Source organism: Panthera uncia (genome assembly GCF_023721935.1).
Source record: "Panthera uncia isolate 11264 chromosome C1 unlocalized genomic scaffold, Puncia_PCG_1.0 HiC_scaffold_3, whole genome shotgun sequence".
NCBI lineage: Eukaryota > Metazoa > Chordata > Mammalia > Carnivora > Felidae > Panthera > Panthera uncia.
Window position 1 is genome coordinate 60,357,875 of NW_026057584.1, and position 12,940 is coordinate 60,370,814.

At 38.0% G+C, this 12,940-nt stretch overlaps 1 protein-coding gene across 3 annotated transcripts in view; it reads right to left on the reverse strand.

The window, feature by feature from the left end:
* Positions 1 to 2,713: 2,713 nt before the first annotated feature.
* Positions 2,714 to 12,940, reverse strand: part of HAT1 (histone acetyltransferase 1) — a 60,180-nt gene continuing 49,953 nt past the window's right edge. For all 3 annotated transcript variants that reach the window (XM_049615529.1, XM_049615531.1, XM_049615532.1), the window contains exon 11: positions 2,714 to 3,161. In XM_049615529.1, the coding sequence (XP_049471486.1) occupies positions 2,994 to 3,161 (168 nt within the window). In that variant the 3' untranslated portion in view covers positions 2,714 to 2,993. The remainder of the gene's footprint in view (positions 3,162 to 12,940) is intronic.

The following is a 12,940-nucleotide window of genomic DNA, read 5'->3' on the forward strand; positions in this document are numbered from 1 at the left end:
AATAAAAAGAGCTTAAGAATGAATTTAAAGAATTAAATCATTTGGCTTCTATGGTCTATGATTCTAATCATTCTCTGATACAGGGTGCTTTGCTGTCCACTTTCTTCTAGTAGGCAAGGATGACAGTGGATGAGATAAATTTTCAGAATAGACAAGGTTCTGCTGAGGTCCCAGCAATTTGGAGACAATCAGAGACATAGTTTCTCCTCTCACACATAAACTCACATACAAATGGTGAGTTTTGCGTGACTTACAAAAATGTTGTATTTTTTATAAACTACATCTACACTCACAATTGAGTATAAAAGCAGTAAGGGTGAGAAGAAAAGATATGAAAAGGATAAACATATATCTTAGAACAGGGCAGGAACCTAGAGATAATTCTAGTATAACCTCATTTTACAGATGAAAAAACTGATGGGTCAGAAAGGAAACATGTTCTTACATATACAGAAAATGCAATTTGGAGGACAGGGAAAAAATTAAGGGTGATGGAGATGGGGGGGTGTGGGGAAGATCAGTGAAAGAGATAAAGGCAACAAGTAAATACAGTAGATGTATGTATGGATGATAAAAGGGGTGAAGGCTACTATTGGAGGGTGGAAAGTGATCACTAGGGCCTATAGGGTAGCTGTGTTGGGTTCATACATAGTCCTACACACCCAGCCTGGTATTTAATTACACAAGGTACAGATCTATCAGATTTTCACTCTTCTAAATCCAAATGAAGGTACATCCTTTCAAGTCCCAAAGATTAATGCTAAACCAGATTTTTTATCCATAAATGGATCACAGAACATTGCTTAAAAAAAAAAAAAAATGGTATCCCACTGGATTTTTCTGGTTTCTACATAAAAAGTATGTTGAAGGGCACCGGGATGGCTCAATCGGTTAAGCATCCGACTCTTGGTTTCAGTTCAGGTCATGATCTCACAGTTTTCATGAGTTCAAGCCCCACATTGGGCTCTGCACTGACATCATGGAGCCTGCTTGGGATTCTCTCTCTCTTTCTGCCCCTCCCCTACTCACACTGTCTCGTTTCTCTCAAAAATAAACTTAAAAAAAAAAAAAAGTATGTTGAAAGATAATTTGTTTAGATTTTACTGTCCCCCCCACCAACCACCCCTCAGAGCTCATCTTTAGGTATCAATTGTGAATTTTTTTCATTTTTTAAATTTATTTTTGAGAGAGAGAGAGAAAATGTGCACAAGTGAGGGAGGGACACAGAAAAGGAGAGAATCCCAAGCAGGCTCCATACTGCCAGCGTGGAGCCCGGCACAGCTCCATCCCAGGAACTGTGAGATCATGACCTGAGCCAAAGTCGAGAGTAGGACACAACCTACTGAGCCACCCAGGTGCCCCTTGATTGTGAATTTCTTTTATTTAAAGGAAATGTTTTTTAATATTTATTCATTTTTTTGAGAGAAAGAGAGCGCGCATGCGAGTGGGGGAGGGGCAGAGAGAAAGGGAGACAAAATCTGAAGCAGGCTCCAGGCTCTGAGCTGTCAGCACAGAGCCCGACGTGGGGCTCAAACTGAAGAACTGCGAGATCATGACCTGAACCAAAGTCAGGCGCTTAATTGACTGAGTCACCCTGGTGCCCCTCGATTCTGAATTTTTAATTAAAAAACTTTAAATTTGCAAATTTAGATGAAAAGCAAATTGCTTTCATATATTTTCAGGAAGGATTTTAACTGAACTAGTTCATTCTATCTATAGCAAATTGTGTATATACTCTCAGAAACCAATCAGTTGTATCTATATACAGGCTTCTGAGATGAGACGAAAATTTTTGCAACACCCCGATTCTAAGGGGATGGGCTTAGTGCTGTTGGTATGCTGCTGGCCACAGCTATTTTGTGCCCAGAGGGTACTGGTTACTTTGCTTCTCTTACGTTTGACAGGCTTTCCTAATGGAAAGCTGATCTAAGGACAAGATAGTACTTGTCCAAGTTGGGATTTTGTCTTAAGCACTGAACAAATCAGATTTTAAAGGTAAAGTGCAATTTACATCCCATTTGTTATGTTATACAATATTTCACTTACTAGCACACATTATAAACACCAAGCTTTTACTTTTAATGATTCTATATCAAGCAATTTACTTGTACTCTAATAAAAAAAATAAAGACTATAGTAATTTACTTTGGTTTTTTTTCCCCGTTGGACTTCAACATCTTCATAACCTTATAACAAATCACAACAGATACACACCTCATTTTCACAGAAGATATATTTCAATATATGGTGTGTAAACTGATTTCTATAAACTGATTTCTTATTATTTTACATTTTTATAAAGCATTTATGCTTTTAAAAAATTTTATTTATGTTTATGCTAACTTCTAAATTATCTTCAATTAGTATGTGATGCCAAGGTTTTAGGCTGTATCTAGTTTCTTTTCTGTCTTTTACCCAACCTACCCCCAGGAAGCAGTTAACAGAGGAGGAACAAAACAAATCTTACTAGGAATGTTTCCTATTTGGAGAAATCACCCAGGAAAAACAAGATTACTAGGCCTTCAATGTGTTTTAAAGGTGCCAGATGTAAAATCTTAGAAGCAAAATATGGGAGGAATGATAATAAAAGCCAAAAAGCGATCTGTGACAACATGAATAGACCTAGAGGATATCATATGATGTGAAAACCTCAAGTTTTTTAACAAGACTGAAAAAATTTACCCTAAGTAAGAATCATATCATCACACATTAGCATATTACAACTATGCATTTATTATACTGTTAAGAAGGGAAGCAATTGCAGTGGTATTTCAGAAGCTATATATTTTTAAAAATGTAATATTCGCTCATAGACTCTAAACAGTATTTTAAAATATACAATCTCTCCGAAAGAAAATATTCAACTAAAGATAAGATAGATAACTTTTAATGTAAGTAAATGTTACAAGATTTTCAGATTAAAGTCATCATCAGATTTTCCACAACACAATGTACAGAAATTTGCAAACTTCCTGTACACAGCAGAATAACCTTTACTCTTGAGCCAGGCGTTCAATTACACGTCGGTAATCTTCCACAAGTTCCTGAAAGCTTTCTTCCAGCTGTTCATGTTGCATGCTTATTTCTATTTGGTTCATCTGGTTTGTCAGTTCTTCTGGTCGGAGACATTTTCTCATTTTAGCAAGATCTCTCTGCTTTTTCTAAGCAACAAATACAATTATTGGTTAGACTAAGAAAGAAGATATAGTTCTTTATATTCTTAGAATTTTAAGTCTCTACTGTTAGAAATAATAGTACGAATATGCCAATTTGTCCCATATAGTTTTTGTTAAGAAAATCATAATGTTATAGTAAATATTAATCCTCTTTTACTATATTTAAAAATATATATAATGTTAGCCCTGAATTATGAACCTTCTAAATGGAGTTAACTAGAAGACTTGGAATTTGTGTCAACTGATGGTAAATATACATGTCACTAACAGCCCCCTCTCCAAAGCATAATAAAGAACTGGCCAGTATAGATGCTCAAATATTTCTTTAATAAATAAATACATTAACTGAAAAAAGACAACTGAGATTAAGTGCTATTATTCTTCATTTCACTATTCAATCATTAATTCATTACATTAATTTAAATTCCAAAGTGCCTTTTTCCTGCCACTAAATTAATTTCTAAGTTTCCTTACAATGTATTTATGGCCCAATATTATTTTAACCAAAACTGTTTGAGTTTCAGAAAGATAAACCAAAAACTGTCACATTTTAAGAAGACACTATTAACTACCACTTATTGAATCTCTACTATCCAGACATACATTATCTTATTAAACCCTCCCCATTTTACTGAGAAGAAACCCATCATGATGAGCCAGTCGGGAGCCAGTAACAACTTTTAAGCCAGATGCTGTGTCTGAACAGTACTGTGTTAATAATGTTGAGGATGGGACTGGAGGACTAAGTTAACAGCTACTGCAAAAATTTAAGTGAGATGATGAAATCCTCTCACTTGAGAGGCCAAGTCAATAGGAACAGAGATGGAGGGGAAAGGGCATATTTGGGAAGAAAATATTGGGTGATGTGGGGAATTAAGAATGACTCCAAGGGGCCCCTAGGTCACTCAGTCGGTTAAGTGTCCTACTCTTGATCTTGGCTCAGGTCATGATCTCAGGGCTCGCAAGATCAAGCGCTGCACTGGGCTCTGCGATGACAGCGCAGAGCCTGCTTGGGATTCTCTCCCTTCCTCTCTCTCTCTGCCTTGCCTGTCTGCTGCTTGCTCTCATGCTTTATCAAAATAAATAAATAAAAACTAAAAAAAATATGACTCCAAGACTCCTGGATAGGTGGCAACACTGCAATACATGAAACTTTCATACATTTTGGGTAAACTATTCTAGATTAATACATTAATCCCCTTTTACTAGAGTACATAATAAAGAGCTAACTTTATGTACATAAAGATCAGGGGTGCCTGGGTGGCTCAGTCAAACTTGATTTCGGCTCAGGTCATGATCTACAGTTGGTGGGTTTGAGTCCTGTGTTGGGCTCCATGCTGACAGTGTGGAGTCCGCTTGGGATTCTCTCTCCCTCTCTCTCTCTTTCTCTGCCCTTTCCTCACTCATGCTTCCTCTCTCTTGAAATAAACTTTTTTAAAAAATCAGAAATCAAATGTATTAACTCATGTAATTCTAACAACTCTGTAAGATAATTTTCTACAATTCACAGATGAAGAAAAACAAGATACAGGAGTTGAATAACTTGACACAGAGGTAGTAGGAGAAACCAGAATGCAAACCCTAACAATCTGGTTGGACAATTAAAATAAATAAAAATACAAACAGCCCTGGGGCTCCTGCGTGGCTCAGCTGGTTAAGCATTGGACTCTATTTTTTTTTAAACATTTATTTTGAGAGAGAGAGTGTGCACACATGCACATGTGCAAGCACGGGAGGAACAGAGAGAGAATCCCAAGCAGGCTCCCAGCTGCCAGTGCAGAGCCAGAGAATACTGGAGTCTTGATGCCAGCTCAGATCATGATCCCAGGATTGTGGGATCAAGCCCTGCAAAGGGCTCTGTGCTGAGCGTGGAGCCTGCTTAAGAGTCTCTCTCTCTGTCTCTCTCTCTCTCCCCTACCCTCCCTCTGCCCCTCTCCCCTGCTCAAGAGAACTCTCTAAAAAAATAATAAAAATTTAAAAATTTAAAAAACCTGAATACTAATAAATGTCCTTTAAAGAGAACCCTAATATTTTTGGAATACTAGGCAAATGTGTCATGATTACTACTTAAAAAGCTCAAACTACAGCTAAATTTATAACCACACATTTTATTTATTTATTTGTTTGTTTGTTTAAAGTAAGCTCTACACCCAGCATGGGGCTTCAACTTTCATGACCCTGAGATCAAAAGTCACATGCTCTACCAACTGAGCCAGCCAGGTGCCCCTATAAACACGTTTTTAATTAAAAAAATTTTTTTTAACATTTATTTTTGAGAGAGTGAGACAGGGCATGAGTAGGGTAGGGGCGGGGTGGGGGGTGGGGGGATACAGACTCAGAAGCAGGCTCCAGGCTCTGAGCTATCGGCACAGAGCCCGACATAGGGCTCCAACTCACATACCACAAGATCATGACCTGAGCCTAAGTCAGCTGCCCAACCGACTGAGCCACCCAGGCGCCCCTAAACACGTTTTTATTTTTATTTATTTTTTAATTTTTTTTTTAACATTTATTCATTTTTGAAAGAGAGAGACAGAGTGTGAATGGGGAAAGGGCAGAGAGAGAGGGAGACACAGAATTCGAAGCAGGCTCTAGGCTCCAAGCTGTCAGCACAGAGCCTGATGCAGGGTTTTGAACTCACGGACCGCAAGATCATGACCCGAGTTGAAGTCGGCCGCTCAACCGACTGAGCCACCCAGGTGCCCCTAAACACATGTTTTTAAAGCAAGGTAACAACAATAAAGTTTGTAGATAAGCCTTTCTAACACTACAAAAACAGGTTGATACTGGGTCTAAATTGGTGGGGCTTTAGTAAATAAGGTTGTTGCTACTATAATCTGAAATAAAAAAAGTTAACTTCATTAGCGTAAGATGCCCCCTCTAAAGTAGTGCTTCTCAAACTTTAATGTGCACACAAACCACCTGGGGACCTTAATAAAAATGCAGGTTCTGACTCAGCAGATGTGGGATGGGGCAAGATTCTGCATTTCTAACAAGCTCCTAAGTGATGTCAATGTTACTGATCTACCCTAAGTGATGTCAATGTTACTGATCTACCGACCACACTCTGAATATTCTAGAGAACTGATGAAAATTCAAATTTATTGTTCCTGAGACCCATGAGGACAGTGTATTTTTTACTCCCTCAATCATGTTGGATGAGAAATGCTTTGTTTCTACTGTAAAAGTTATTCACTATACTATATAAGAGTATTTAACTTAAGAAAGCAGTTCAGGAACTAAAGGGTAATTCACCAGCAAGTTAGTATGGTGTGTGATAGGAATAGAAGCTATTTTTCTAAATTGCTAACCAATTATAATGTTTATTTATTTCATAATTGATGCCCACTGCTTGAAGATACCTCTAATCATATTAGATTCTTATATATAATAGAACCATCATATTAAATTCTTAAATATTTCTAAACTATCAAATTTTGTTCTAAGTAACCTATAAAATGAATCATGTGCCAGTAATTTAATTACTTAATTAATTTATCCATGCCCAGCAGAGCCTGACAGGGGCTCAATCCCAGGACCCTGAGATCATGACCTGCACCAAAATCAAGAGTTGGACACTCAAAGGACTGAGCCACCCAGGCGCCCTAACATACTGTTTTAAATTATTATGCTGTTTTAAAATCTGAGAGCTTATATCTCCAATTTATCTCCCCCCTCCTCACCACATTCAATTTCTTGTCTATTTCTTTTAAATGGATGTCAGAATTAATCTCTATTGTAATTTTTATTGGCATGATGGAAATCTATGAATTTAAGAGCTCTAAAATACGTAGGAATAAAAAAAATGCCTATAAATAGCTTCATGGAAAAAAACTATATATGAACATGTAAGGTATGGCTCAATTTAAAAAATAACTACATTGAGGTATTTATTATCCTTTAATATTCCTTAAACTATATATTCCACTCTATGTGTATTATAAGTTAATCTTTCAAAGAATGGGTAAAAAAGGGGGGGCCTGGGTAGTTCGGTCAGTTAAGCGTCCGACTTTGGCTCAGGTCATGATCTTACAGTTTGTGAATTCTGAGCCCTGCATCGGGCTCTCTGCTGTAGTGTGGAGCCCGCTTTGGATCCTCTGTCCTCCCACCTCTCTGCTCCTCCCCCACTTGCATTCTCTCTCTCTCTCTCTCTCTCTCTCTCTCTCAAAAATAAATAAACATTCAAAGAATGGGTAAAGAAATAAAAATCCCAAATTAATTTACAGAACATGTCTATCCAGCAAAGTGACACACATTGGGAGAACAAATGAAACAATGAAAGGTAGAACTTAAGATTGGAATAGATGTTCTATAAGCTTCAGAATAATTTTTTCCCTCTAAAACAAAAACTTAATTCCTTCATAGATTAGGGCAGTTCATAATTTATTATTTTTTTATTTAGTCATTTACTTTGTAAAAATTTTTTAAACATTTATTTATTTTTTTTTTTCATTTTTTTTTTTTAACGTTTATTTATTTTTGAGACAGAGAGAGACAGAGCATGAATGGGGGAGGGTCAGAGAGAGGGAGACACAGAATTGAAACAGGCTCCGGGCTCTGAGCTGTCAGCACAGGGGCCCGATGCGGGGCTCGAACTCACGGACCGCGAGATCGTGACCTGAGCCGAAGTCGGCGCTCAACCGACTGAGCCACCCAGGTGCCCCTAAACATTTATTTTTTGAGAGACAGAGAGTGAGCAGGGGAGGGGCAGAGAGAGAGGGAGTCACAGATTCCAAAGCAGGCTCCAGACTCTGAGCTATCAGCACAGAGTCTGACACGGGGCTTGAATTTACAAACCGCGAGATCATGACCTGAGCTGAAGTCAGATGCTTAACCAACTGAGCCACCCAGCTGTTCCCCATTTATTTTTGAGGGAGAGTGTGTGAGTGAGCGAGGGGCAGAGGGAGTAGGAGAGAGAGAAGGAGAGAGAGTGTGGAGGCCAAGTGGGGCTCAAGCTCACCTGATGTTGGGCGCAAACTCATGAACAATGAGATCATGACCTGAGACGAAATCGGATACTTAACCAACTGAGCCACCCAGGTGCCCTGGCAGTTCATAACTTTTAATTAATCAAGATAAATTGAAGATTGCATTATTTTAAATTTATTTATGTTAACATTTGGCTTGAATATGAATTTATTTCCAGAAAATAATCCTTTCTTCTTGTCTAGTTTTCACAGGTTCCAAGAGGGGTTACAAGTATAATCTCAAAAATGCCACCACATCTAAGGGCTCCTTAATTTCCACTGGTTGAACTAGTCAGGCACTTATGTGAAGTACAGAGAGAAGGTTCTTTTGTAAGAATTTTATAATAATAATTGTGTAGAGGCACATTAATTCCAAAGACTTGCCAAAAGACATCTTTTAAAACATGCACCACTGTACTGCATTTCTTTCTGTTCAGTTCCTAACGATGGAGGTACTTCCATTTTATGGAAGGGAAGCCTAACATCCAAGTGTTAATAAGTTGTCAACAATCACACAATTTCTAAAAGATAGAACAAAACTTCAAAATTGAGTTTCTAGATTCTAAATGCAATGACATAACAATGATTCGAAATTTTATATTTGCAAACCAACTAAGAATTAAAATACTCCTATGAAACCATATAAAAAAGCTTTAATGCTAAAACCAAGCAGGTACACCAGTTTTTCTTTTGTTAGCCAAATTGTTCAAATGTATCTTTTCTTCAACACCTGAAAATTATTTCTGTACTAGAGATGGGAGTTTCTTTTTATGCTTAAAAAAAAAAAATGACTCTCGTTAATATAGGTTATTTCCCCTCTTTTGGCATTGATGTGAATGAATTATCAGTGTTTAAAACTTTTAAAGTAAGGCACAAATACTTCTAATAGCTATCCAAATAATTTCTTAGGGGGAGAGTGTGTTTAGACTGATAGGTAAACTTGAGGGGTGCCTGGGTGACTCAGTTGGTTAAGTATCTGACCAGCTCAGGTCATGATCTCACAGTTCGTGGGTTTGAGCCCTGGGTCGGACTCTATGCTAACAGCTCAGAGCCTGGAGCCTGCCAAAGATTCTGTGTCTCCCTCTCTCTGCCCCTCCCCCACTCATGCTCTGTCTCAAAAATAAATAAAACATTAAAAAAAAATTAGACTGATAGGTAAACTTGATTCCTCAAATAAAGGCAGCACAGAATTGGTGTACTTTGCTAACAATCAATAAATTACTTCATATCTCAGTAATAATTTAGTGACAATCAAAATTATAATCTTTTCATAAAACTTGAAAGTAAACATATAAATTTTACACTCCAAACTTTCCCCATTGGGCATATATTTAAAGATAAAAAAAAAAAAAAAAGAAAAACTCTAAACCATATTATTAAGCAACTTTACTTTATTCTTAAATATAATTTGACATTTAAGAATGCCGTAATAACAGCAAAGTACATAATATCACACTGCAATCACAAGCTGAAGAAAATCATCTACACACAATCAACAAAAAAATAACAGCACTTCTTCTATGCCTATAGGACATTTAACTCATTTCTAGGCTTTCTTAAAGTTTGTGGTAGGTTTCTTATCCCAAACATTGGGACTATCAACCTAAAGGAGGAGAGGGGGACCCTCAAGCTTTCTTGGTTTTCTCAGTGGGACAGAATACTGGATAACTGAACTGATTAAAGTGTACATTACTATAAATATGGTTTAAGCAAGTATCTGAAGAATTTGTAATCTGTGTGAGCTTTAGTGCAAGGATGGTGGTACTCTCATCTCAGTGGTGTTGAGAACCTAAAGAGTTTTAATAACGCTTTCGGTTGTCTTTCAGATAGATGACTTGTTTGACAGATGAGGATACTTAATATAAAAAATCATTACCATTCTTTAAGGGTGAAAAACACTTGCTTTTATAAAGTACAGAAATTCCTATTTGGCATGAGTTGGTGACTATTTTTTTTTAATGTTTTTTTTTTAACATTTATTTATTTTTGAGACAGAGAGAGACAGAGCATGAATGGGGGAGGGTCAGAGAGAGAGGGAGACACAGAATCTGAAACAGGCTCCAGGCTCTGAGCAGTCAGCACAGAGCCCGACGCGGGGCTCGAACTCACATACCGCGAGATCGTGACCTGAGCCGAAGTCGGACGCTTAACCGACTGAGCCACCCAGGCGCCCCGAGTTGGTGACTATTTACACTTAGAATCCATCATCTCTCATGTGCTACATCTGCCTATGTAAAACATCAAATAATTATGAGACACATAATTCAATAAATTATTTTACTTTACTAAAATAGTTTTAATACAGACATACCTCATTTTGTGCTTCGCAGATATTCTTTTTATAAAGTGAAGGTTTGTGGCAACCCTGCATCAAGCAAGTCTACTGGCACCATTTCTTTAACAGTATTTGTTCATTTCATGTCTCTGTGTCTTATTTTGGTAATTCTTACAATATGTCAAACTTTTACATTATTATTGTATTTGTGGTGGTGATCTATATTCAGTGATCTTTGATGTTAGTATTGTTTTGGGGCTCCACAAACTGAGCCATATAAGATGGTAAACTTAACGTTGTATTTTTTTTTTTTAATGTTTATTTATTTTGAGAGAGAGTGTGTGAAAGGGGGAAGGGCAGAGGAGAAGGGGAGACAGAGGATCCAAAGCGGGCTCTGTGCTAACAGCAAAGAGCCCGATGCGGGGTCTGAACCCATGTACCATGAGATCATGACCTGAGCCAAAGTCAGATACCCAACTGACCAAGTCATCCAGGAGGCCCATGTTGTGTATGTTCTGAGTGTACCACTGACCAGGTATATCCCCTTGGGCCTTCCTATTCCTTGAGACACAACAATATTGAAATTAGGCCAATAGTGAAATGAACCCTACAGTGGTCTCCAAGTGTTCAAGTGAAAGGAAGAACTGCACATCTCTCACTTTAAACCAAAGCTAGAAATCATTAAGCTTAGTAAGAAGGCATACTGAAAGCTGAGATAAGCCAAAAAGTAAGTCTCTTGTGCCAAAGAGACAAAGTTGTGAACACAAAGTTCTCGAAGGAAACTGCAAGTGCCACTCCAGTGAACACACATATGATAAGAAACCAAAACAGCATTATTGCTGATATGGAGAAAGATATAGTGGTCTCAGTAGAAGATTAAACCAGCCACAACATTCCCTTAAGCCAAAACCTAATCCAAACCAAGGCCCTAATTTTCCTCAATTCTCTGAAGCCAGAGAGGTGAGGAAGCTGCTGAAGAAAAACTGGAGGGGCACCTGCATGGCTCAGTCGGTTAAACATCCGGCTTCGGCTTAGGTCATGATCTCATGATTTGTGAGTTCGAGCCCCGTGTCGGGCTCTGTGCTGACAGCTCAGAGTCTGGAGCCTGCTTCAGATTCTGTGTCTCCCTCTCTCTCTGCCCCTCCCCAGCTCACGCTCTGTCTCTCTCTCAAAAATAAATAAACATTAAAACCAAAAAACCAAAAAACCAGAAGCTAGCCAAGGTTGGTTCATGAGGTTTAAGGAAAGAAGTCATCTCCATAATATAAAAGTGCAAGGTTGAAGCAGCAAGTGCTGATGTAGAGGCTATGCAAGTCACCCAGACGATCTAGCCAAGATAATTAATGAAAGTGGCTATACTAAACAACAGATTTTCAATGTAGACAAAATAGCCTTCTTTTTTTTTTTTAAGTCTATATATTTATTTATTTACTTATTTAATCTCTACACCCAATATGAAGCTCGAACCCACAACCTAGAGGTCAAGTGTCACATTCCCTTCTGACCTAGCCAGCCAGGAGTCCCAAAACAGCCTTCTATTGGAAGAGGAGGAGATGCTTGGCTTCAAAGCTCCAAAGGATAGGTTATGTCCCCTGTTAGGGGCTAATGCAGCTGGTGACTAAGTTGAAATCAATGCTCAAGGATCATTCCAAATATCCTAGGGCCCTTAAGAATTATGCTAATTTTACTCTGCCTATGCTAGATCTACGGGAACAACAAAGCCTAGATGACAGCACATCAGTTTGCAACACAATTTACAGAGTATTTTAAGCCCACTGTTGAGACCTACTGCTCAGAAAAAAGGATTCCTTTTAAAATATCACTGCTCACTGACAATGCACCTGGTTACCCAAGAGCTCTGTGGAGATGTACAGCAAGATTAATGTTGTTTTCATGTCTGCTAACACAATATCCATTCTATAGCCCATGAACTCAGGAGTAATTTTGATCTTCAAGTCTTATTATTTAAGAAACACCTTTCCTAGGCTATCGCTGCCATAGATAATGACTTCTCTGATAGATCTAGGCAAAGTAAACTGAAGACCTTTGGAAAGGATTCACCATTCTACGTGCTGTTAAGAACACTTGTGATTCATGGGAAAAGGCAAAATATCAACCTTAACAGGACTGTGGAAGAAGCTGATTCCACCCCACATGGATTAACTTTGAGGGATTTAAGACGTCAGTGAAGAAATAGCAAGAGAACCAGAATTAGAAGTGAGTCTGAAAATGTGACTGAATTGCTGCAATTCTCATGATAAAACTAGAACAGACGAGGAGTTGCTTCTTATGGATGAGCAAAACAAGTAGTTTCTTGAGATGGAAACTACTCCTGATAAAGACGCTGTGAAGATTATTGCAATGACAACAAAGAATTTAGAATATTAGTTGATAAAGCAGTAGCAAAGTTTGAGAGTACTGACTCCCAATTTTGAAAAAATTTCTACTGTAGGTAATAAAATGGTATCAAATAGCATCACACGCTGTAGAGAAAGAATCAACTGATGTGACAAACTTCAGTT